Below are 25,683 nucleotides of genomic sequence, written 5' to 3' on the forward strand. Positions count from 1 at the left end.
TTGTTTTCAAACTGGGGTGCAATAGCCTAGAAATTTAAAAACTGGTGGGACAGTTTTAGAAATTATTTTTATTTCTGGTGAATTCTTTAGGAGCCGTGTGTAGGCAGGGGAGTCAGGAAAGCCCAGAGCTCTTGGGGTAGCAGAGGGAGGGGAGCTGGGCAGTTTGAGATGCTCCATGAGCTTTTGGAAGCTGTTGAGAACGAACCTGGGTAGCTCAGTGTTGCAAACTTAAGAGCTGGAGAAAATGAGTTTCAGGGATCTTCCAAACATGAGGGTGGGAACTTCTCGTATTGCCAGAGGTGCAAAGTTGGAGGAAGCATCAGGCGGGAGATGAATAGGCTGAAATAATGGAAAACAATGGTTTTTTACTACTTTTTTTTCCTTTTTTGAGGCAAATATTGCTAATTTAAATGTCAAGATAGAAAGTCTGCTCATCTTGGAACAGCAAGGATCTACAAAATATTTTTTAAGATGGTATGGGGAAAGGAATCGAAAATTTTTTCCATATTTAATTTTTCCATAATAAAAATTATTCTATATTTCACCCCTGGAATATGATCCCATTTGAGAAAGGAACACTTAAAGGGTGGTGATGGTTTTTCCCCAATTTAGTTGATTGCTGGGCCTGGGGCATCTGCATGTGGCACTCTGAGCATCCTGAGACAAATTCTGTTCTGTATTTGTGTTCTGTGCGTTTTGCTTGGTTTAAAAACTTGAAGTAGTCGTGTGTGGTAGTAAAACATGTGGTGAGAAGAGACAGAAAGCAAGTAAACAGTTTTGTAGCCGTTGCTTCCGGATGGCTCGTTTTATAATCTGATGTGTTGTAAATCAATCGTAGATCTTTTGTAGGTGGGAACCTTCACCTCTGGTTTTGGTGGGTGGTGGTTAACGGTTAGAAGAACTTTACGTGTCTTGCGTTGTTTCATAATTCACTGATTAATTCAACCTTTGTGTTAGTAATTATCTTAGCTTCTAGAATAAATATATATATATACACACACATCATTTATTGTGAATATCGGAATAAATATTTACAGGTTTGGTGGGATAAATACCTAAGATCGCAAAAGACATACAAGAGTTTCTGCTTTCACTGTTGCCTGTGTTTTGGGGCAGTGATTTGTTCCACAGTTTGATGTTTGTTTGGTTTTTTAATAGCCGAAAACTGCTCAGGCTACTGCACGTGTGCTCACTGTTTGGAGCAGCCCGGCTGCGGCTGGTGCACCGATCCGAGCAACACCGGCAAGGGGAAGTGCATCGAAGGCTCTTACAGGGGACCCGTCAAGATGCCAACCCCTTCCGCAACGGCGAAACACAGCTTGGAGCCTGTCCTTAACGTCAGCATGTGTCCTGTGGAGAACAGCTACAACTGGTCCTTCATTCAGTGTCCAGGTAAACGAGCAGTGTTTAATTGTTCAAACATTTCCTGTTGGAGCGAGTCCAGAGGAGGCCACTTCTCCTGTGAGGCCAGGCTGAGAGAGCTGGGGCTGTTCAGCCTGGAGAAGAGGAGGCTCCGGGGAGACCTGAGAGCGGCCTCCCAGTGCCTCAAGGGGGCTGCAGGAAAGATGGGGAGGGACTTTTGACAAGGACGTGTAAGGATAGGACAAGGGGTAATGGGTTTATACTGGAAGAGGGTAGATTCAGATTAGATCTTAGGAAGAAATTCTTTACACTGAGGGTGGTGGGACACTGGCCCAGGTTGCCCAGAGAGGTGGTGGATGCCCCATCCCTGGAAACATTCCAGGCCAGGTTGGCCGGGGCTCTGAGCAACCTGATCTGGTTGGAGATGTCCCTGCTTCTGGCAGGGGGGTTGGACTGGGTGATATTTAAGGTCCCTTCCAACCCAAACCATTCTGTGATTTCAACGGCAGCAACAGTTAAATGCAAAGGGAGAGATTTTTGAAGACTGTAGTGGTGTCTGTGTTCCCTCCTGTTAACAGAAGGAGGAAAAGAGTTTGGAAGGCAAAAAAGAAATAACACATTTGGAGGTGGAAGGAGTTGTGCAGGTATCTGAAGGTGAGCTGCAGAGATTTGCTACATGAAGAATTATCTATTTGCTACATGAAGACATTCCTCCAGTGAATTTTTTTCTTTTCCTACAAACCTTTACCAAGTTTATAACTTTTGTTTATTTATTTGTTTTTGGGTTCTTTGAAGGAAAGTCAGTTCTCTTCTTGAAGGATGATTTAACTGTTAGTGATGCTCAGGGTGATTCTGAAATAATATTTTTGACACCAAATATGTAGAATAAAATTACTTGGACTTGTGCTGAACCCTTTATTCCCCGTTCCTCCTTGTAAATCCATCCCACGAGCTGCCTCCAGTCCTGTCTGTCCAGTACACATGTAAAGTTCCGTTTTCCGTGTCTTTTCAATACACGCGTCTCTTTGAGTTCACGTATCGCTAGCGAGACTGTAAGAACATGTTTGGAAGGTGCATGAAATGGTTTCATTCAGCTTCTGCAGAACGTGGACTTCTGAGGTCTCCTCATTCCTCATCCTTTTCTGTTTTCTTCAGCCTGCCAGTGTAACGGGCACAGTAAGTGTGTCAATGAAAGCATCTGTGAGAAGTGTGAAAACCTGACGACTGGCAAGCACTGCGAAACGTGTATCTCGGGCTACTACGGTGATCCTACTAATGGAGGGACCTGTCAGCGTAAGTGATGCCTTAAATCTTCCTGCACTGAAGTCTTTGATGTTTTTCGCTTTTTGCTTATTCCTCTGCTGTCTTAACTGAAATTATATCCTGATAATACATTTTTTTTCTTTCCTGTGAGCAGGACATAATCCTTCTTTCTTCAAATCAAAGATATGGAAACTGCTTGATGAAATTCTCTGACTTTCATTGCACATGATAAAGATTATTTTTTCCCTTCCTTTGTAAACTTTAAATGACCACAGTGAAAACTGTGTGTGTTTTAGTGTTTGACAATCGTGTTTTGAAAAGAAACTGTTAATCCCAATGTCTTGAACAAATTTCTGCTTATCTAAATTCCTCCTTCTATTGCATTTGGTTAACGCGTTGTATGTTTATTGTTATAATTGTCTACTTCATAAAAGACTTGCCATATTTCGCTGAGGAGTTGGCTGGGTTTCAGTTGAGGATTAGGTAATCCCTCTTAAAATTGCATTTTAAGTTTATAAAGTGCTTTGGGACTCTCCGGCACAAAGAACATTTTTGGTTGTACAAGATCCAGTTAACAAACTGGGGAGAAAAAAAAAATAATCTTTCTTGAAGGACCACGACAGGTAATACTGAGACATGAACACGAAGGTTTGAAATTTTGACCTTGAACCTTGCAACATTATTCTGAATTCTGGCAACTTTTGTAGTGTAGCGTGGGGACCAATAGTAAACCAGAATCCAGCTGTGGTGGGTGCTATGCAGATGTAAGGGAAGATACTTCTTGCTCCCAAGAGCTTGGATGGGATAGGTTTAGGTGGAGTGATACAATGAGAGACACTGATAGAAAAAGTAGGACATAATTAACATTGGCTTGCGTCGGAGTAGTATCCATACTTCCATGGAATGAGTGTGGGTGGTTTGTATGAGTCCTGGAAGCAATAAGTGAAGGTGATTAATGAGGAGACATTCAAGACTTTGAGTTGCTCCTTTCAAGTGTGAAGAGCATCCAGTAGAAAATACCTGGGAATTCATTTAGGACGTTTACTGGAAGTAGCATCGACCTTTCGGATGAAGTTGGAAGTCCGTAGCTGGAGCGTGAATGTCCTGTTTCCTAAAGCAAGAGCAAGTAGGTGATGTTTGAGGCTAGGAAGAAGAACCTCCCAGTGGACAGATGGAAGGAAGAGGGTGAAAAGATCACAGACAGGGACGAGGCTGCCTCACTTAGAGAAAAGGGTGTTGCAGGAGCTGTGATAGGAAATTACGGCAGCAGAACGGCACGGGCACAAAGGGAAAGGTGCATCTCTGACACTTTATTTCAGAACATTATCTGCGAGATTTAATACCGCTGGTATTCATAAACTCATTTCGTGTGAAAGATAATTTGAAGTGCAGGAATGAGTAAATTGAGTCTGAGTTGGCCTGAGAAAATGTTTAATTCTGCTCTGCGCGTTCAGGTTTAATCACTGGATCACAACGTGCCGTTTGGTATTTATGGCTTTTCTATGCGCGTGGAAATGGAGAGTAAGTTACTTTGGACTCTTTCGCGTGAGGATTGTCCAAAAATAATTTGTTGTTGAGATAATGAATGATAGACTAAAGTCATCTGGATGCCTGGAAAAGAAATTAGAAAGTGTGTTGAGAGACTGGAGCAGCATTCAGTCGTTATCTGATGAAACTGGTAGCTCATGTCAGAAGTGCTTTGCTCTCGAGTGCTTTGGGCCCAGGTTTTTAATTTGCTGTGACTTAGCGCTGTTTACTGTGAAGGCAGGGGAATGAGGGAAGCGGGAAGCTGGGCAGAAAGACCGAGCTGGATCAGGAGAGGGGAAGTGAGAGGAAATCGTCCTATCTGATGCAGCCAGAGCGAGTGCTGGCCGTCAGTAATTTTTCCTCAGTGAAAAGGTTTCCAGAGGGGAATTCTGCAGATAAGGATTGGCCGACGGGTAGCAGAGCCAACTCCTGCTTCTCCCCTCCTCTGAGCCATGGTCTCCTTCCTTCCCATTAACGATGTGCTGATTCCGCTCTTTTTGTGCATTTGTGTGCAATGGTGTGTGCCGCTCCGTTTTTGGAGCCCGCGGTCACATCCGTGCTGGTGATGGCTGGTCTGCTCCATCCTGATGCACAAGCATCCGTGCGTTTGCACGCTTCGTGTGAGTCCTGGTACCTTGATGTGCAGGTCTGCAGCGTTAGCCCAGTGGCTCCAGCATCTTCAGAACCATAAATATCGAAATAGCAAATATCCAGTGCTGGAAAAAGCGTTAGTGTTTGGTATTTTGCATTCTGCTGAGCCATCAGGAGGTTGAGCGACGCTGTTGGGGTAGCAGGAGGTCTTCAAACAGGGAAGGCTATGCAGAGCTGGAAGCGGTAGCGATGGGGTTCAAAAGCCAGGGAGGAATAAGAAGAGCAGATGGAATAAGATGCCTTCTCCTCCTGCTCTGTGCCACCAGGGCAGGTGAACGTCACTACATCGCTTGTGTCAAAAAAAAAAATTACAAACTTTCTCTGAAAGAATCGTTTGCATATCATCACAGGCATTGGGGTTTGTGGAGCTGGGCAGATAATAACTAAACGGTAGGTAAATCACTCCTCAGCGGCCGCTTTTAGGAAGCGGCCAACGTAGAGAAGTGTTATTTGGGAAGGGCAGGAAACGCAGCACATCAAATGGAAAAATAGCTGCAAGGTGCTTTCTCTGCATTCAGGATTTTTTGAATTTTCTGATTAAAGTTTCACATGAAAATATGCTAGCGGTAGATAAGAAAGGTATTTGCAAGAGAACGGAAAGCGCTATTATGCCTGAAATCAGATTGCTGCTGCGGCAGCGCTTCCAAACGCCTCCGTGGAATGCTTGCTGGTGGCCCACAATGAGGTGCTGGCGCCGTGGTCCTGCCAGCTCCCCGCTCCCAGGGCTGCGTGAGGGCCTTGGGGGACGACTAAAGCCCTCGACGTGGAAAAATGGCGTTGGGCGGGTGGGTGACGCAGTTACCGTTGGGAAGCTGGGCTGTCACAAACGTAGGAAGAGGAGTGGAGATCCCCCATAACCGTCTCTGAATGAGTCTGTGACCCATGGCTTGCGAAGAAGATGGAGGGGGACTTGCTGTGAGGTGGTTCATCATCAGCCTGTTACCGTGCTTCACTGACAAAAAGCCGTTGCCAATAATTTTGGCTTTCTGCTCTAGCATCAGACTCTGAAGGGAGACTCTAGACTCCAGCGAGGACATCCAGTACATGTTGTCAATAGTTTGTTTCCAAACTTCGTAGTTGTCTGAAAAGCCGTGAAAAAATTTCTCTTCTTTGTGCTTGTTCCAGTCCTTTAGTGAATGATCTCCAGTATGGGGCTCATGGAAAAACAGATAAATAAGTAACTTTTATTTTAAATAAAGATGTTTGAGTGTTCAGTCTTCTTGATAAGCACATGGCTGAAGAGCAAGGTGAGGAAGTGTTAATGTTAGCGCCCAAGATACCGTGATCTGCATCTAAACAACGTGAAATTGGAAATTTCTCCTAATTTTATGTACGTTAGTGATGAATATTGATAGGATTTCACTTGGCTTACCTTTTGCAAAGCATAAGGAAGGCAGTACAAGGCATTCTCAATAGTATTAAGAATTATATATTTTTTTTAAGTGTCGCTAATGAGAAGTGTATTTGCTTCACAGAATACAATTATTTTGTCAAATCTTCACTCAGTCTACTTGTTCCCACAATAGGCCTTTACGCGTCTTCATATTTTGTTCCGTGTTGCTGCTAGGAAACCACTCATCCACATCTGAGAAGCACAATTAAGTGTCTCTGATACGTTATAGCTTCAATTACATGCCAATATAAAGAAGACATCAAAAGGATTCATAAAATAAGGTCCGCGGTTGGCAAGGATAGCCAGGATGGGGACTTCATGGCTGTGAATCTCCTGGTACATTGAGTGGCACGTGTCTTCTTAAAGGCTGGTTCCTCCTCGTTAAAGGATACTATTTCCAGCAAGTTCAGATGAGGGGTCTTCTCTTTGTGTACTTTTTTCCTTCTTACATTATACGCTTTTCCGTGTGATGCATCTTCCAGTTCATTGGTAGAACAACTTCTACGAGGCACCTGCCTTCTGGGAAAAGATTACAGCCGTTCTTCTAGTTATAGTCAACGTTATATCAAAGACAACTGCTTGTGTTGGTTTTTTTATTGCTTGGTGGTTTGGTTTTGGGTTTTCTTTGCATCTGCTCTTTCTTTCTCTACTTCTTTATGAATAAAGGTCTCAAGGTGTGTCAACATTAGCATTTCAATTTGAATGGGGAACAATCTTCTGAAGCAAATCTCCCGTACGTACCCACTGTCGTACCTTGGTTTGCATCTCAAGCAGGCTCGGAGTTTGAGCTGGTCTATTTTTGGCTTGCCACAAACGTGATGTAGTCTAGGGACATGGCTGATTTGCTTCAACCATGACTTCAGCTCCTGAGACCAGGGCGAAGCTATTCTAAAATATACTGGGACACGAACCCCAAACCAGTTACAGCATGGACATCGTATTCTTAGCGCCAGCCATTTTACACTACAGGTACACTGACGTTGTTGATAATGACATTATTTTCTCAAAGGTTGATTTATTTCTAGAAAAAAGCCCTAAAAGCACCACGAGCTTCGCTTTATCTGCAAAAATAGTTTTTTCTTAAAGAGTTTTGAGTTTGACTGAAATGTGTTAGCAAGCCCAAAACTATTCCAAATATTGTCTTATTCTTACCAGTTACGATATCCCTCGTGCTATCTAACAACAAGAGAGTAAGTTAAATAAATTTTTGAGGCTAAAAAGCACAGTCTGATCATGATTTCGTACCAAACGTCAGTCCTGGAGCCCACACTCCCTCCGTTTAGATGCAGGGTTCTATTTTTGGCTGCCTTCTGCAGCAAAGAAGTACCAAATGGGTTTTCATCTGCACTTTAGCTGTTGATGTGTCTCAGTTTGGCAACTAAAGGACTTAATTGCTGTGAAATCTGTTTCTCTTGATTCATTCAACATTGCATCTTTCCCCCCGCCCCGCCTCTACTCAACAGCTTGCAAGTGCAACGGCCACGCGTCTGTCTGCAACACGAATTCAGGGAAATGTTTCTGCACCACCAAGGGAATAAAAGGAGACGAGTGTCAACTGTGAGTGCGTTTCGCTTTGTTACTTGAAATCAAAAGTCTGCCCGCGTACCGGCGTGGAACCCCGGCATTTTTAAATGATTGTATTTCTGATGTCTCTGCTCATCTCTTCCTGCTGACAGCTGACTAACTCCACTGACGGTGCAGCCAGCCGTGCTTCCCCTGAGGGGATAACATAAGCAAAATAATTCCCTGAAGATTTCAATTTTTAAAAGAACATTTCAACTGGGAATGTCATGCCGAAGGGATGGGGTGAAAAAATAATGCCCTCACCTCCCAAATTATGTGTACTGCTTAGCTTTATCGCTCAATAGTTTCTCTTTAATTGGCAGATTTTTACTCTCTGTGCCCTCTGATGTTCTTCTGGGGGAGTGTAAATATTTCTGAAATAAGACTTTGACATTCAAGTGTTATAATGGAGCAGTGTCAGAGCAACAAATTTGCTGGAGGTCTCTCTGTAACATAACAGAAGTGCTTTTAGTGTACTGTTAGTGGAAATAATTTCATTCCGAATAATTTCCTTGCCAAGTTTATTTTTAAAATGTTGCTCACATGAGTAAACATTTATAGGAACAGATCCTGGAATAGCTGTAAATGGAAATTTTAGTTTTTTTACTGTAGTAATCCAGTTCTGTGCCTTGTAAAGAGCTAATAGATACATTCCAAGTGGATGCAAAGGTTAATATCCAGAAAATTATGTTTCATTTTTTACTGCATACTAGTTTGACTTGCAGGGATCGTGGAACTTCTTCAGCAGCCCAGCGTAGCTCAGACATGGATCTTGTATTTTTAGTTGTGTACCATTATCAGCACAAGTGGTATTTTCTGATTTTTAGTGACTGGGAATAAGTAGAAATGAAAAAAAAAAAAAATCCGTTTATTAAAAAATATGTGTTCTTTCTAGGTGTGAAGTCGAAAATAGATATCAGGGAAACCCACTTAAAGGAACATGTTACTGTGAGTACTCTTGGGATTTTGTTTGGAGATAAAAAATGTGTTTGAAGTTTAAATTACGTTATTTAAAACTAGTTTCAGTTGCCTTAGCATCTGTTTAAAATACAGGGGATTATGTATTTAAAATACAAGCAAAGGACTAAAAAATAGTTTTAAAAAACTTCCATTTTCACAAAGCTATTGCTTAAAGAGAAGCAAAATACACTTCCTGACAAGGTCTGTGTGATGACTGGATCTTTCAGAACAAACTCTGCAATGTCTTTCACGTGACTTTGAACGGAAATCCAGTCTTCTGGAGAATACTCTAAAATATATACCTAATAAGTAAAAAACAAAGCATGCCTTTAGAATTTTTGTAAGTGCAAAATGAATTTTTTATTTTTATTTTTATTTCCAAATTCTATTCCGTATCAGAATGGGTAAGGGTTCAAAATGGCCACATTTCCTTTAAAATAAACAGTTGGGTTCCGGTGCAGTTCGAGAAGGTCCTTTGCCAAGATTCCGATTACTTAACGGAAGCTCTCCAGCTTGTATTTGCAAATATTAGCAATCAGCAAACTGGCAGGGATGGATAGATGCAATCTTAAATTACATAAAGATGCAAGTCGCAAATAGGATTTTTGTGCAAACAGAAATTATCGACACGCTGTATTTAGCAAATGTGTATTCTGCTTGCGTAGCCAAACAAGGGCACTCATGGCTTCTCGTGGCAGTCTCTTTGCAAGGATGAACTAATTCATTGCTGCCAGTGGCAGGGGTGCTAAAGCGGGCAAAAATGGGGAGAAAAACAACTTCGCAATCATAGAACGGTTTGGGTTGGAAGGGGCCTTCAAAGCCCATCCAGTCCAACCCCCTGCAAGGAGCAGGGACATCTCCAACCAGATCAGGTTGCTCACAGCCCCGGCCAACCTGGCCTGGAATGTTTCCAGGGATGGGGCATCCACCGCCTCTCTGGGCAACCTGGGCCACTGTTCCACCACCCTCAGTGTAAAAAATTTTTTTGAGTTCTTACAGGATCAACCTCATGCTGTACAGATTCAGTTTCAGTTGGTTTTCTTCCTTGAAATTTTCTTAGTGATTTGTAGGAGTTGTAGGTTTTCTAGCTCGTGTCTACCCAACAAGGGGTCTCCAGGAGGCAAGAAGAAAAAAATAACACCTAGTGTATACCTTCGTACTTATCGCTTGAAATATCTCTGCTTGGGTTTGGGAATAAGTACGAGTCATTCCACTGCTTTTTAGTAAAAAGATACTGAGAGTGGTGGGTGTATCCTCAAAACTGACTGTGTGATGTTGAGTAGCAGGGAGGGGATACCACAGCCCGAAGCAGAGATGAGCATAGGAGGGCATACAGGGAGGCCAAAAACTGGTCCTGGTGTGACTGGACATGGTGTGACCCAGAGCAGGATGACAGCTGGGGCCATTAATAAGTAGCTGCTCCGTGGAAATCCTCCCTGTACAGCCCGCCGACGTACGCTGGAGGCTATTGCTGGGAAAATGTCAGCAAACTCCTTTTTTTCCCTTCTAGCCTCAACGTAAAAAATATTTTTGTCCCTTTTGCGTGGAATCATACATAGGTTGGAGTCATTTGTAACAGCGCGGTGACTCCTAGTTGTGCAAGAAACACTTGGGCGACATCACGCCTTGTTTTGCAGGAGTCTGATATGTTCCAAGGCGTGGGATAACTTTCTCCGTGCATTCCTTGCAGATACTCTTCTCATTGACTATCAGTTCACCTTCAGCCTTTCTCAAGAGGATGATCGCTATTACACAGCAATCAACTTTGTAGCAACGCCCGAAGAGGTAAATTTTTTTCTACTTAATCCTTTGGGTCTCTGTGTGTTGTCTCTTGGCCGTGGAGGCGATGAGTTGTTACAGTTCTGTGCGTCTCCAGATGTAGTTTCTTAACACGGCACGTATGTCCAGCTCCACAGAGCAACCAGAACTTTTTGAGCTTGGCTTGGCCGCGCAGTTTCAAGTCTTCATGGTAAAATTTCCTAAGGAACAACGGTTGATTCTTTACGGTTGTCTAAACAACTGCTGAGGAACTCGATTTTTCTGTTGTTCACCCCATACCTTGTGTCTCTGACATTCTGTGCGTGTGACTTGTTTTGCTCTTTATTACGCTTTCCTTGGGGAGGAGAACGCTGCTTTCAGAAAATGTAAATAATTTTTTACTTGATGTATTTGCTTCATGTAAATAACAAATTCCAATATTTTATTTTTTTTCAGTGAAGATTTGCAGGGAAACAGTGTAGTAAAATTGTTATCCTAAAAATGTTGTTTGTTTTTTTTTTTTTTTTCTTCCCTAGCAAAACAGAGACCTGGACATGTTTATCAATGCATCTAAAAACTTCAACCTCAACATTACTTGGTCCACAAGTTTTGCAGGTAAAAGGAGCATGGTCTGAGTTTCTTGGTAGCTTGTTTCAGCTAACAGTTTTCAACAAATGCAGATTTAATTGGGGAAACTTTTTTTTTTACCCTATAAACTTGTTCTATAATGGTTTTAAATGTTAGGCTTGGGGGGCAGAAGTAAAATACTAAAAATAATGATGTTTTCTATCTTAATGGTGTATTTTGGCAACATCAGAGTTGCAAATTTGATTTTAAGTAGTGCAATATTTTGGCGTACAGTGATTTTGATAATGCAATGTGGCTTAAAGTGGCAGCATTCAGATGAGTAGTTAATTTTGTAACATTAAAATTCAGGATGCTTTGCCCTTTTTGTTTGCCACTTAAAATGTGCGTGGAAACATATTTTCTTGCTACTCTTTAACATTTGAAAACAGCTGGCACGCAGGCTGGGGAGGAAATTCCTGTTGTTTCGAGAACCAACATAAAGGAGTACAAGGACAGTTTCTCCAATGAGAAATTTGATTTCCGCAACAATCCCAACATCACTTTCTTCGTTTACGTCAGCAATTTCACCTGGCCCATAAAAATACAGGTAGGAACTCTTAAAGTAATTATTTAAAAGTACTTTTTTTCTGTCTCTCAAGCGGTGTGGCAAGTCAGTGTGCTTTGTTTTGCCCACGCTGAACCTGCTCTCAGTGTAATCTTGCAGCAGACGGAGGGTTTTGATGTTCCTAATTAAGAGCAAAAAGGTGCGTCAGCTTCTGATGTTGCCTCAGCCCGGCGGATCTCAAAATGCGCTGTGAAATCAAGTGAGATGCTCGCTTGTTAGCAGGGCTTAGGTACTAATGAGATCTCTGACTTTAGGTGTGTATATTGATGTTGAAGAAAACAAAGACTTGTATAGACAAAAACCAAAAGAAAACAGAGGAAATGTTCTTCCTGTCTCTTCTTTTTAAAAAAGAGGCACAGCTGGAGGGCCATCCCCCTTTCTCCTTGTGCTCCCCAAGACTGGTGGTACCTGCAGAATGAGACTAAAGCTCATTCTTTCCCTTAATTTGGTGCAGTCAATTAACACAGGCATTGCCTCAGGTGTGAGACTGCCTGTGATGATGAGGCTGGTGCTGAGGAAGCAGTGAATGAAGCTTAGTGGATCTGAAAACACTCGTAGATCACAGCCTGCAGTCACGGAGACTCTGCAGCCGCTGCGGCAGCTGATAATTCAGAGAGGCCTTGGCCAGCTTCTCGTTCTGGGTGAGGTCAAGTACCAACCCGCAGCGTACTGGAGTGGTACAGGCGCCTTTTGAAGGACCAGGTCTGGAACAGGAATCTCAAACAAGGCTCTGTATATTTGAATACCGCCTTTCAGAAGCTTGGTCAAATGTGAGAACCCGAATTCTTCCATCTTCACCCTTCTTCAAGCAGTTACTGTGTGAAAGCTGACAACTTCACATTAATTTACTTGGTATTTTAGGGATCACTTCCAACAAAGCTAATGCACATGATAATATTGAACAAGGGAATGAGGTCCACCTGGAAAAAAACATTCTGTTAATAAAAATATTAGGCATACGTGTGAAGTGTCTGCATCACCTTCTGGTAAAGATGATGGGTTTTAAGTACTCGGGAAACTTTGTCTCGTTGATTGCAGACATTTGGTAGGCTGACTTTGAACTGCATTTTGCTTCTTCTTAATACCACATAAAATATTGGTCGTCACTTTCCAGCTGGAGAGTTTTTACTTTACAAGTTGCTCCAGTCTTAGTTCAGCATCCAGTCCTAAGTTTTAGACACGGAGGAGTCCGCAAGAACTGCGAGGTAAAATCTTTGTGACATAGGATACGCAAGCAGCAGGTACTAAGCCTCGTTGTTTTTGCTTAGGATAAGTACTGCTTTCCGTAGAGAAAGTAACATCCTGTGTACAAAGGTAGGCACTGATGTAATTTATATATTCAGGCTTCTCTCTTACAGGAGTCAGGAAAAAAAACCCCATACTTTATTTAACTTGTGTTTGCTTTCCATGGTCAGTGCTGGACTGTACCTTACCCTGATTTATTTATTTGCTATTTCTGGATGCAGACCTGTACGTTAGGGCTTTGTGGATGTTTAAGAACAGTGCTGTCTCCTGTCCCTTAAGCTCTCCTGTGTTTACTCCATTCTCCACCCTGCCTGTACTTCCAGTGAATTTCTGCTAGCTTTCCCTGCGCCTGTGTTGTCATTGGGCTTAACCGTCCCCTCCATCTTCTTGCTTGGCAGCGGAGTCTCCCGCTTTCCGTGGATGAGTTTGGCCAGGTCATATCCTCTTTCAGCCTTTAGTGTTTGCTTGTTGTATCATCATCTTGTCCTGTGAAAGAGGTTATTTAGGTTCAGTTTTTCCTCATTTGTTTTTCCTCTGCGCTCGCTTGTATTAACCTCGCCCGTACGGTTTTGATCAGCCGCGTATAAGGTCAGGCGATCAGGTCTCACCATTGCTTTGTCCAGCACTATCTCTAGGTTCTTTATGGACTTTCCCAGATCTTTTTGTGGCAGTGTTTTGCTTTGTTCATTCTCACGGCTGCGGCAATGAGTAGTCCTTAGTAATTTTAATATAGACATGGTTTCCAACTGATGAACTCGCAGGCTTGATAGCAAACGTTCTTCTCAGTCCCTGATAGCATCGTAAAATGGTATCCCACTGCTGTTACTGAGTAATACTGCCAGTCCTGAAGATCATCTAGTTGTTCTTCTGTGTGGTTCTTTTCCGTATTTTTATTGATGATCTCCTTTGACTTTGTCGGCAGGTTGTGCAGTTAGCGCACTTTGTTTTTGAATCTGCGTCGTTAATGAAGGTATCAGTCAAAGTCTGTCCAAATGCCAATCCTTGAACTAATTTCTGTCCCTCTTAACCGCTGCGACTCTCGAAATAATCCTCACCACCTTTATCTCGCCCAGGAACTTCCACTGTATTGAAATCCACAATGAACTCTGGGTTAGCTCAGCTGTACTTCCTAGGTCTGTACAATTCATTGTTTTCACAGAGAGAAAATAACGGACTGGCCCATCACAGTTTACTGTTGTCAGCTCTATCGCTTGTTGAATTCAGTTTCTCATTTACTGCTTCAGTTCGTTTATTCAAAACTTGCCCTGAAACTTTGCGTGCTATTGAGGTCTTGGGAGTGTGAATATCTAGATTCTCCCTCCTCTAAGTTTTACATTTTCCGTAGTGCCACACTCGGCTGGTAGATTGCCTATCCTTTCAGCGTACTCTCTTCCCTCTCCCTTTTTGGTCTCCTTTACTTCTGTGGCTGAAACATCTCTTGCTGTTTTGTTGACCGTTGGCTGAGGTCTAGCACAGGTTGGCATTTGGCCGCTCTTATTTGATCTCTGTACTACTTGCTGGCTTCTAAGACATCGCTGATGAATCTTTCCTCTCCATAACGCTTAGACTCTTTAGTTGTTCCTAGGGTCCTTCTTGAGATAGTTCTGAGGATATAGCTTTGAAATAGTTTTGCTCCTTTGACCTAAGAAAAATACTTAGATGGCCACTTTCCCGTTCCTTATCTCCTTAGTCCCCTTGATTTTACTGCCTTATTTAATTTCTCATGATTACAAAGAGTGAACTTGGATTCTTTTACATTTACCTCGTTTTATCCTTAATTTAATATGAATGTGCTTGTGTGCACTCAGTCGAAGGTAATTTTATGTCACCAGCTCTTCTTAATGTCCTTGTTACTTGCCGAAGCAAAGTCTGAAATGGCTTCAGCTTGTATTGGTTGAGAGACTCTTTCTGAAGAAGTCTGGCAGCAATACTGCATCCAGGAATGTGATCCCTACGATTTCTATTAGGAAGCTCTTTGGTTCATATCTAAGAAACTTTTTTTCCCCAAAATTGGTGTTTTTCTGTCATCTTTCTCCAAATACCAGTTGGTGTTGGGTATCACAGTCCATGTTTGCAGTAACAATTCTTCGTTACTTTGCTGGGGCTTCGTCGTTGTTCTCCAGGAAGCCCGTCTGCACCTCCTTTTGCTGGAGATCCTATCATAGCTCAACATAGCATTCCTCCTTCCTTTCTTACAGCAACCCAACAGCATTTCTCAATTCAGTGCAAGATAAAACCAGCTTTCTTCTACACCCTTTAATAACTGTTGGAGATTCAAGTGTGCATTTTGCATTCTTTAATTTGACAAACGGCACAGTCTTCTTCACAGAATCCCAGAGTGGTTGAGGTTGGAAGGAACCTCTGGAGATCATGTGGTCAAATCTTCTGCTCAAACAGGGCCACCCAGAGCCAGTTGCCAAGGATCGTGAGCAGGCCAGCTTTTGAACATCTCCAAGGATGGAGACTCCACAACCTCCCTGGGCAACCTGTGCCAGCGCTTGGTCACCCTCGCAGTAAAGTATTTCCTGATGTTCGGAGGGACCCTCCTGTATCTCAGTTTGTGCCCATCGCCTCTTGTCCCATCACTGGGCACCACTAGAAAGAGCTTGGCTCTGTCCTCTTTGCACCCTCCCTTCAGGTGTTTATATAGATTGAGATCCACCCTGAGCCTTGTCTTCTCCAGGCCGAGCAGCGCCAGCTCTCTCAGCCTTTCCTCACAGGGAGAGATGCTCCAGTCCCTTCATAATCTTTGTGCCCCTTTATTGGACACTGGGCTGCGTGTCCGTGTCTTTCTAGTACTGGGGAGCCCAGGACTGGACGTGTGGCCTTGCCAGTGCTGAGCAGATGGGAAAGGATCGCCTACCTCAGCCGGCTGGCAATGCTCTACCTAATGCAGCTGTTGCACGCTCAGCAAATGTCATTGGCCGTCTTTGTGGCAGGGGCACGTTGCTGGCTCATGTTCAACTTGAGTTCACCAGGACCCCCTGATCCTGTACCGCCAAGTTGTTTTCCAGTGGCTCCCAGCACATATTGGTGCCTGAAGTTGTTCCTCCTCAGGGGCAGGACTTTGCACTTCCCCTTGTTGAAGATGAGATTCTGTCGGCCCATTTCTCCAGCCTGTTGAGGTGTTTCTGGATGACGGCACAACCCTCTGATGTATCAACCATTCCTCCCAGTTTGGTGTCACCTGTAGGCTTACCGGGGGTACACTCTGCTGCATCATCCAGATCATCAATGAAGATGCTAAATAGGACCAGACCCAGTATGACCCCTGGGGTTCCTGGGTAGTTACTGGCCTCCAACTAAACTTCATGCCGATGGTCATCATCCTGTGGGCCCAACTGTTTGGCCAGTTGTCAATCCACCTCACTGTCTTCTCATCTTAGCCCCTCTTTGCTAGGTCTGTCCTCGTGAGGGTTGTCATGGCTCCTCCACAAAGAGCCTCTAGCCATGAAGATCTGCTTTTGGCTTTACTCTCAGTCCGTTCTCCATCTGGTGTAACCGTGCTCTCAGGCTTGATGCCACGTGAACGCTTTTCTACACAGGATGCTAAAACACTCCACAGTTTGACACTGTGCTTCTCACACCACGCAGGGGCGTTGCTTTCCTCTAACATTTCTCACCATCCTGATAATTTTTTTTCAGAGCAATTGATGAGTGGGAGATGGTATTCTGAAAAGTAATGGTTCCATAGAGAAAAAATAGAGAAAAATCAGTGAAAAAGTGTGATTTGTCTCCAGGACTCACCATGTCCTTTCAGGTCTTGTGCGGTCATCATGCTGGATTGAGCTGCCCTCAATTCTCCTTAATCGCAAGCTGTGTTCCCACCTGTCCTTCCTGTACCTCTTTCCTATTTGCTTTCCCTATTTTTTCCTTTTTGGGGAACTCTTGGTTCTCTGCAAGCATTTATCTTCAATAAGATAAAAGAGAAGATAACTTAACCTATGGATTTCTGGGACAAAGATCTTCCAGCGATCGATCCTTGTCTGGGATTCACTACAAGAATTAAAGCAGAGCTGTGGGGTGACCTCTCTGCTTTCCTGACTTCCCGTTCAGCGCTTACCCCCTGCTTTCTTTTCTTCTCAGGAATAGTTTTTACTCGGACCTTTCCCGTCCTTCCTCTCTTATTTCTTTTTCTAAGTGGTCGTCCCTTGTTTCACTGCATAGAGGTCGCTGTGAAGTTGGGTTGCGTCCTTCAGGGCGAGCTGGCTCGTTAATTCAAACTAGATGTCGCAGCACGGCCGGGATGCAAACCGGTTTCCTTATCTCAGAGGCTGTCTCCTGCAGTTACACCGTTAAACTTTTTTTTTGCAGCTACAGAACGTGTTTCCATTTCCCTTTTGAGTGTTTTTAATAGAAGTGTGATGAAGTCAGGGAAACTCCGCTGCTGCCAGCCTGCTGGAAAATATCCCGTCCTTCTGCGCGTGTGTCGCCTCGCAGCTTTACGCCTGTGTTTGCTCTGTTTCTCTGCGGTGCAGCATGTCCAGCTGGTCTTTTGGGTTTTTTTTTTTTCCTTTGTTTGAATATCATAATAAACAATCATTGTGTGTACACTCTCTTATCTTGGCTTATTTTCAATTTAGATACAGGAGATGTATCTAAACAGAAGAGAGAACTTCAGAAATGTACGGTCTTCAGTGCAGAGCAATTAGTCTCCAATCCGCATTTGAATTTTTTTTTTAATATTAGAAACTTTATTCTGAAGTTCTTGATTGAAATCTGTATCTCCTTCCCTCTCCTCGCCTGTTAAAATCTGGCCTCGGAGAGTATAAATGCTTTTTTGTGTTGGAGATAGCTGTGTCCTTGCCAATGCTGAATTCTGGCTTTTTTCCCCTTCTTGCTCCACCTCTCTTCAAAACCACTCCGGTTTGGAGGGTTTTTTCTTTAAGTATATTGGTTTGGAGTGCCTTTCCCTGCCTGCTTTAATGACTTGCTTATTTTGTAAAAGAACTAAAGCTGCAAAATGCAGAAAGCCTTCAAAAGGCACCAAGCTGGTTCCTAAAACCTCCCGCCCGGGTGTGTTTCTGAGGATGAGAGCTACGCCGCGGAGTTTGCTTAAAACTTTTTCCTTGCCAGACTTTCTTGAACACCCAGGTAAGGTCGAAAATGCCTCGGGATTTCCATTCTCTGCACTTTGCGGCTCCTCTCTGCTAACAGACTTTGGCACGGCCGTGGGGACTTTGGTAGAAAGCATCATGCAAACCCCAGCCGTTCACTTTTCTCTCTTTTGCTCGGAAAGCACTGCCCTAAAAATTCCTTCTTTTCCACCAATCTTCCCCCCCCTCCTCCCTATTTTTTCTGTTTTCTTTATATTTGCTTTGTTATTCGCTCAAACCGTATCTCAGATTAGAAAAGAATTATAGAATGCAAACAATCAGCTATACAATATTGCCATAAGAAGCAAGAAAATTCGGCGGGGAAATTTTCAGAGGATTTCTTTTCACGGGTTTCAACCCAGACAAAAGAGGTGAGACGTCAGTTTTGGAGCTAAGTAGTTAACAGGGAGAATTTTCAGCTCTCTTTTGATACTCGGGTAAATATCAGCAGTTTTTAACAACATTTAAATCAGCTTGTGTTTACCTGGAGCAGATGGCAGTGAGTCAGTCCCTCTCCTGAACGCACAGGGGGTGAAAATCAGAGTCGCTAATTTAGCTGACTCCAACCCCTTTTTAATGGCTGGAAGCTTTCTGCTCCCTTACAGCTTACTGTTGATGGTTTTTTCCACCACTCACTAAATATAAACTCGTGTTCTTGTCTTGTTTGGTACCCAAACTATTGTTTTCATTAACATTCTGTCCCATTTGATTTTAGATTTCATTTTCCCAGATTGAGCCCTCGCCGCGAAGCCTTTTACTATTGATCTCTGCTTTTCTGAGTAAGACGCCTAGGAGCTGATTAAGGAAAAAACACAGTTTGTAATTGTATCATTAACTGGCAATTGCCTCCCCTCTTTCCCTCGCGTTGGTTGAAGTATTTTAATTCGAACGCGCTTAAACGTTAATTATGAGCCAAATGCTTCAAGGAACAAAAAGAGGCAAATGGATTTTGCAGCCTCTTGCATACAAAATGTACCATTTGCGCAGTCTCGCTGGTTATTCCCTGTACATTGTTTGCTCGGCGATTCGTGATCGTGTTGGGCTTCAAAAGAGCGTCACCGTGACGACGTAGCATCGCTGTACGTGCTGCTTGGTGGAGTGGTGCGGCGGCGTTAGACAGCTTTCGCTGTTGGAGGATTGAAAGCATTTGATAACCGGTGGGAAATTTTCAAGTCGCTTAAAGGCTGTAGTAGAAAAATAGGTAAAATTGCCTCTGCTGTTCACATATTTTAGCTTCTCAACTCTCTGCATGGGCTTGGTGAAGCTTTTTTTCTGGCTTTTCCCAGTTGATTTATTTCAGGACCGTGGGTCTATATAGCCTTTTCTAAAGCTTTATTCCTTTCTACACAGAAAGTTAATGCGCCGTGCAGAGCTTAATTCAGTCACATAATGTGTTGTCATAATTACTCTCGATATTTCAAAATATGCTGTTTTACCAAGATAGGAAAATATTTGGGAACCCAGTCAAAACGTCGAGTTGCTGTCTAGTTCATCTGCCGAAACTGTGAATGGTGAACCGAAAGGCGGGAACAATTCATCTCCCTTAAATCAATCGCTGTTTTCCGAGGAGCTGCCAAAAGTTGAAGCGCGGGAACCTGTAACAAATGGGAGACCTGCAAATTGAGGACAGCCTCCAATGTAATTAAATCGGCCTTTCGTTTGCGACGCTTGCGTTCGGTGATGGACCGGCCGACTGGCGCTACCCTGCGCGTAGACGCTCGCGCGTCAGTGGGTTACGCTGCGTGCCGAGGAATGAGGTGTGAACTGTTACGTGCAAACCCCTTGGATGGTGTTCTCTTTAATGAACAGCCTTGCTTTGGGGCCCTCTCGCCGCTGCCTTGTGTCGCTTTCCTTAACTTACCCTCGGCGCGGACATTGCCGGGATGACCGCGGCTGAGTTTTGAAGCGAAATCCGCATTTTAGTGCCTCAGTAAAGAGCCGCGCCGCTGCGATTGAATGAGATTTCAGATAGACGGGGGAGTCCGATTCTGCTCTGAATAAAGCTTTCAGAAATGATGCTTTCTTGGATTCGAGTGCTTTGTGTATCAGACCTGTGACTGCTGATTTGGGTACGTTTTTACGACCTTTTCTTCTTTCCTCAGTTGCGAGTCGAAGGAAACAGCCTAAGTGCTGTTTATTCCCATGCATCAAAAGATTTCTGCTCTGCCTCTCCTTGCAACCAAAGGGTTTGCTCTGGGATTGCGTTATTTTCCTTAGCGGCTTCCTTTGACCTGCAAAACTTTCCCGCTGATTTACAACGATACGCTCAAAATGTACGCGGGAACGTCGTCCTCCAGATTCTCCTCACATCTCTTTGGCTTTGCAGAGCCGGCAGTAACGGCGTCAATGTGCCTTTTTCTTAAGCCCGTAGATATTTCCTGCGTTAGGATGGAGGCAAAGTTCACGTGGAGCCGTCTGCTGCTGGTGTCAGCTGGATCTCGGCGTAGAGGTGAATTATAAACGAGACCGAGACTCTTCTGAGGAATGGCTCTCTGGCTGATTAAAGCAGGCTCGTTTTCCTTTACGCGGAACGTGGCTGTTCAGGCGGGAAATAGTAGCCAAGTGCCAGGAATTACATTCCTAAAAAGCCTTCCCAGTCCTCAGACAAAGCTCTTGCTCTGATCTTTATCATCGTTATTTCAGTGTTTTCGTGGTTCTTGTGTCCAGCAGTACGCAAATACTGACGTCTTCCCAAGTTCTCGTTTTTCAAAGGAAATCTCCCTCATTAAAGCACTTCTGGATTAAATTTCTTCTTCTGATGCTCTTTCCCCATCTTGCTCTTTTTATTGGCAGTATTACCCATAAAACAGGTGCTCTCCATTAGCCTGAATTTTAATACCAGTTTCAATTAAGCTGTAATTTTACTTGCCATTCAGCGTTTAATGTGGTTCGGGACGCGTTTTGTTTTCTTGCAGACCTTTGCTTTGATGCTTTGCTCCAGCCAAGGAAAGCTTTGGGGTGCCCTTAGCTCCTGCCAGGTGAGGAAGACTGCGCTCCTCGGCTTAAAAACGGAGCTGGAGGAACGTCACATCCCACCTTCCGCCTTCTTTTTATTTTAGGCTTTCGACCTCTTGAAGGTGACACGCGCGTTGCCGGCAGCGGTGCTCTCTAGGGTTCCCTCTTTGACCTTTACAGCCAAACTAAAAGGCTTTGATAACGCATAAAATGAGAAGGACTGAAGAAATCCTACGCCAGTTCAAAAGCAGAGTCCGTAACTGACTCTGACACCCTGATTCATCTCTGGAGGAAACACCAGATATTTGATACAGGGCATAAATATCCCTCAGGACGCGATACGGCCCGTGGAGCTTTCCCGCTTTTCTCTGAATTAATCTCGTCCTGTAATCAAAAGCCACAGCCTAATTGAATGAAAGCTCTCAGTCAGGGCAAGGGGAAAGAAAAAATGTCTTTGTTGCTGGCTGAAGAGAATAAAATACATACAGACAGGTAGTGATTGCTTTGATAAAATAATTACGTAGGCTTGAAACCATCCTGGGGATGGTGATCTCGATAGCTTTGCTGCTGGTCCGTGGCGTGCCTCATGCACCTTTAATTAGGAATACAACCTTCCTTACCTCTCCGGGACCCTTCTGTTCCAAAAATGTCCTTTTTCTTCCGCTGCTGAAAGCACCGGAATGCCAAAGTTGTTTGCTAATGATCTCCCTTGCCTTTATTTAGCTGTAGCTGCAGGTGCTTTTGAGCCCCTCGCGCCGCATCTCTCTCGCTGCGGTAAGAGGCTTGCTTGAAACCGAACAATGAAACGTAAATCAATTTGTTAATCTGATGAAATTTGCCGTTGAATGTAATTACTTTTGCAGGCACGCAATTACATGCTGGTTTTTCAGAACAGGCAAACTGACATCTTCTGCTGGGGCCAGAAAAAATTTGAAACAGAACGGTTAAATGATACTTTTAAACACGAAACAGCTGCTTCCTTTTTATCTGCTCCTGCCTTCTTATTTTTGGCCTAAACCAATGACATTCTTCTCCTTTTAGATGTTGTTCCCGTTCGTATGAAGCAGTATTTTTGTTAGCAGCTTCTCAAATCCTTAAAAACCGAGGTTTCTCTCAGGGGCAGTTAACCCTTGCTGGGATGCGTTGCACCTTTTTACGGGATGTGGTGAATTCAGCGGCCTTGAAAAGTGCTCGCGCTACATTTTTCCCAAGTGCTGTATAATCGCATGGGATTTTTATCCTTTTACCAGGATGCTGGGAGATCAGGATACCGGGATGCTTTGGAATCGTGGGGTTTTATATCTGCAAGTTGAGCTATACTGGGGATGAGCAGTAGCAACTGGCGTATCGCGGTTTGGGAGGTTCGTTAGAAGATGTTCATATAGCATTGGAAGTCTGCTCGTGTGGCCCTTCCAAAACTTTCGCTGCATAAATCAGGAAAGTTCTAGGAGAAGGGAGAGACATAGAATGAGATACAGATTTAATAATACCAGGAGGATTTCTTAGGATGAGGGGTTTTTCGGATATGAGGGTGAGACATGTACGGATTGTCTGAATTTTAAGGAAGCTGGTTTTTTGTTGGTTTTTTTTGGTTTTTTTTTTTTTTTTTAAGATGCAGGGCTGGAAAGCATAATACCAAAAAAAAAAAAAAAAGCAGAATTAATTTTCTATGGAAGCAAAGTCTGCATTAGGTAATTAATTTCTCCGGGGTGAGGCCCGGGGTGATGATGTGCTGGTTGCTTGCGGTTGCTGTGCTTCTGGGCTGAATAACTCCGGAAAATACAGCCTGCCACCGCTGAATGTAAATGTAAACCTCACGTTCAAATATATTTCAGAAAACGAGCGATGTGAGCCGTTGCTGGGAAGCTTTTACAGCTACCAAAAGAGCTAGATATATTTTCTTCTCCGAAAGCTTATTTAAAGAGTCAAAGAATAGCAAGCAGAGTTAATGAAGAGGAGAAAAGCGCGCCGCCAATAAAATATAAGGCGGCAGCGTACTCAAACGCAGCGGTAGAGAGAGCAGGGCTAAACCACGGGGGAAAAATACATCCTGTGCTAACACGGGGCGACAAAACCCAGCGCCTCCGGCTTGTTCAGCGAGCCGGCGCGAAGGCAGCGCCGGAGTCCCGGCTCTCAGATGGCTCTGTGGGTCTGCTTGGGTTAGAAACGAACCGTTCCGGGAACATACCTAAAACTTCTTTTTCTCTCGCTTAGCTTCCTGATCTCATATTATTAAGAATGTTGGTTTTTTTTCATTATTCTTTTTTTTTTTTTACCATCTTGGCAGATCTTGCTCACAGCAGTGTCGGCAAGCGGCGGGGAGAGGTTGGGTCGGGGCGGTGTAATCCTATCGCAGCCCTGTGTAATAATACACTTCTGGGACAATTGATGCTTTTGGGTTGTTTTTTCTTTTTCTAAACCATTCCTTTTTTTTTTTTTTCCTTAACTGTGAGTGTCATGTGTAATTATTTCTTAAAACAATCAGTTCTACGTGCAAGACTAGCATGGTTTCTCTACTTGGACCCAAAGTATCTTTAAATTCCATGAATATTTTTACTGTGGGGATCAAAATAAATTGTGATAAATTGATTTGTCGGATCAGTTTTTTACTGGGAAGTTCGTAATGACAAAATAGTGAAATACATCACCTACAAGGTCTTACAGATAGTAACCACCTGTCCTTTTTAAAATGCTTGTATCAGACCTTATATACATAGCTTGTTCATTTTTCCCTACGCAGCAGTGAGCTTTTTTCCATGTTAAGCTTTCTTTAACACAAAATCATCGCCGAGGCTCTCGACAAATAAAACCTTGATGAGTAAAACGGCCCGGCCTGGGATTTCTGCCTTCAGAGCTCTTTCGGAGCTGTTACCCGTGCTGTGTCAGGAGCTTTGATCAGCCCATCCCTGCGCTCCACAGCATAAGGTTTCCTTCCAAGGTACCCGACGTTTTTCCTCTGGTTTTGTTAGAAACACAGATCAGGCTGCCAGCTCCTGGATATGCAGTGGAGAAAAATACATTTGTTAAAGTTCCCAGCACTTTATTTCATAACTACGCGTGTGCATCATTTAAAAAAATCCTAAAACGCATTGACCTTTGTATTATTGCCCAAGTTTTTGGTTATGCTATCTTCTTTTTTGTTTTATTTTTCTTCTTCAGTTTGTTGAAAGTAAGCTTGTGGGGTTTTTTTTTATTACTGGCACTTCACATAGCAATGTGACTTCAGGTTTGAAACACCGTGAGGCTTCGGTGTTGTGTGATAATGTGGGAAATGTTGCCACTAAAAAGTATTTTTATTGGGTTATTTATATAAATTTATACTTAGTTTACTTTGAACTGTATGCAGGGTTTATATATTATGCATATATACTTATTTTACTACTTTATTTTATTAAGGATGTAAAATCCTCAGAATTTCTGTGGAGACTTCTGCGGCTGGCATATTGCAAACCTTTTGTGATACAGATTGAGAAACATTTTAAATCTTCCATCCCGTATAATCCGTAGCAATCAGAGCTTCCTCAAAGAGGCAGACAGAGCTTTTTCTCCGCTAACAGCGGTGCGACACCAAGCTCTGCCTTGCGTGCATTTCCAGTGGTTGGCTGGTCAGAAGTGATGCAAGACGTGAGGTTTTGCCCATTTCCATCTGTCAGCTATTTTGCTGCTTTAAAAAAAAAAAAAAAGTACTAATACATATTTAGCTGCTTTACATTGCAAGCTCTTGGGGAAAACAACTTTTATTCCTTTCAAGCTGTTGGCACACAAGCAGTTAGAGGCTGCGCAGCTCATCTTTTGCCTGGATTTTCGGGGTGCGAGAGAGCGTTTGAGCTGTGGTGTGCGCAAGTTTTCATTTTTTCCGTGCTGAAACTCTCTGTAAAGAGTTGGTGTGCTGAGGGATGTAATTTATCCTACACACAGATGGTGTCAGAGCTCTGCTCGGCGCGAAGCCAAGGGATGGGATCCTTCGCAAACCCGTCCACGCAGCAGCGGCTGATGCTGGAGGGAGGGACTTGAGCAACTGGGAAGAGTGGAGCAGAACATTTTGTTTACAGAGTGACTCGTCTCCGCTGCAGCTCGTTACCTTTTTCCCTCTTTCTGAGGCGTGAGCAAACTGCTCGGCGCTTTGTGAGCGAGCCCAGCTTTGCTGCTGGGACTGGTCTTGGGGTACCGGGCTCGACCCGTGTCCCCCGCGAGCCGCCTGCCAGCTGATGGGCGAACGCACGAGCGCGGTGTCCCTGCTGCCAAGTTCAAGGTAACTCGGAACAGCTTTGCAGCGTGAACACCTCTGAGGTCCAGCGTAAGGGTTGATTATTTTATGTAGGTTTTCAAGACATCTCCTACTTCTGAACTTGTTGCTTTTAAACCGAGCAGTGGAAAATGTGCTTTATTTTTTTTTTTTTTAAATGAGAGAGTTTATTGCATTGTTTTTCTCAGCTGAATTCCTCTTAAAGGAGTGAGTTCCTTACCTACATTTCATTTGAGAAGTTTTTTCCTCTAGTTAAACATTGAGAGTAGAAGTGGCGTGAAGTCTTTCTGCTGTGCCTGCGAAGGTACTGTTGCTTACAGGCCGTAAAATTAAAACGGGCAACATACAGGATTGCTCCAAAAATCCCTTTTCAGGTGACTTCTACCAAGCCTGCAGGTCAGTCCTCAAGCTTAGATGTGGACAAGAGATTGTAAGCAACAAGAAATCTCTTCTTGGACAAAAATAAGCCGTT

The 25,683-nt window shown here is 43.5% G+C and overlaps 1 protein-coding gene across 4 annotated transcripts in view; it reads left to right on the forward strand.

The window, feature by feature from the left end:
• ATRN (attractin) overlaps nucleotides 1-25,683 on the forward strand; it is a 149,095-nt gene that overhangs the window by 73,267 nt on the left and 50,145 nt on the right. For 2 of the 4 annotated variants that reach the window (XM_086746152.1, XM_086746153.1), the window contains exons 18-24: nucleotides 1,159-1,392; nucleotides 2,518-2,655; nucleotides 7,660-7,753; nucleotides 8,655-8,707; nucleotides 10,410-10,504; nucleotides 11,014-11,092; nucleotides 11,494-11,651. In XM_086746152.1, coding sequence (XP_086602278.1) covers nucleotides 1,159-1,392; nucleotides 2,518-2,655; nucleotides 7,660-7,753; nucleotides 8,655-8,707; nucleotides 10,410-10,504; nucleotides 11,014-11,092; nucleotides 11,494-11,651 — 851 coding nt within the window. Of the gene's footprint in view, nucleotides 1-1,158; nucleotides 1,393-2,517; nucleotides 2,656-7,659; nucleotides 7,754-8,654; nucleotides 8,708-10,409; nucleotides 10,505-11,013; nucleotides 11,093-11,493; nucleotides 11,652-17,228; nucleotides 17,448-18,725; nucleotides 19,952-25,683 lie in introns of those variants that run through there. The other 2 variants (XM_086746154.1, XM_086746155.1) reach the window with 2 other exon arrangements.

Source organism: Chlamydotis macqueenii, chromosome 4 (genome assembly GCF_036417535.1).
Source record: "Chlamydotis macqueenii isolate bChlMac1 chromosome 4, bChlMac1.mat, whole genome shotgun sequence".
Lineage (NCBI taxonomy): Eukaryota > Metazoa > Chordata > Aves > Otidiformes > Otididae > Chlamydotis > Chlamydotis macqueenii.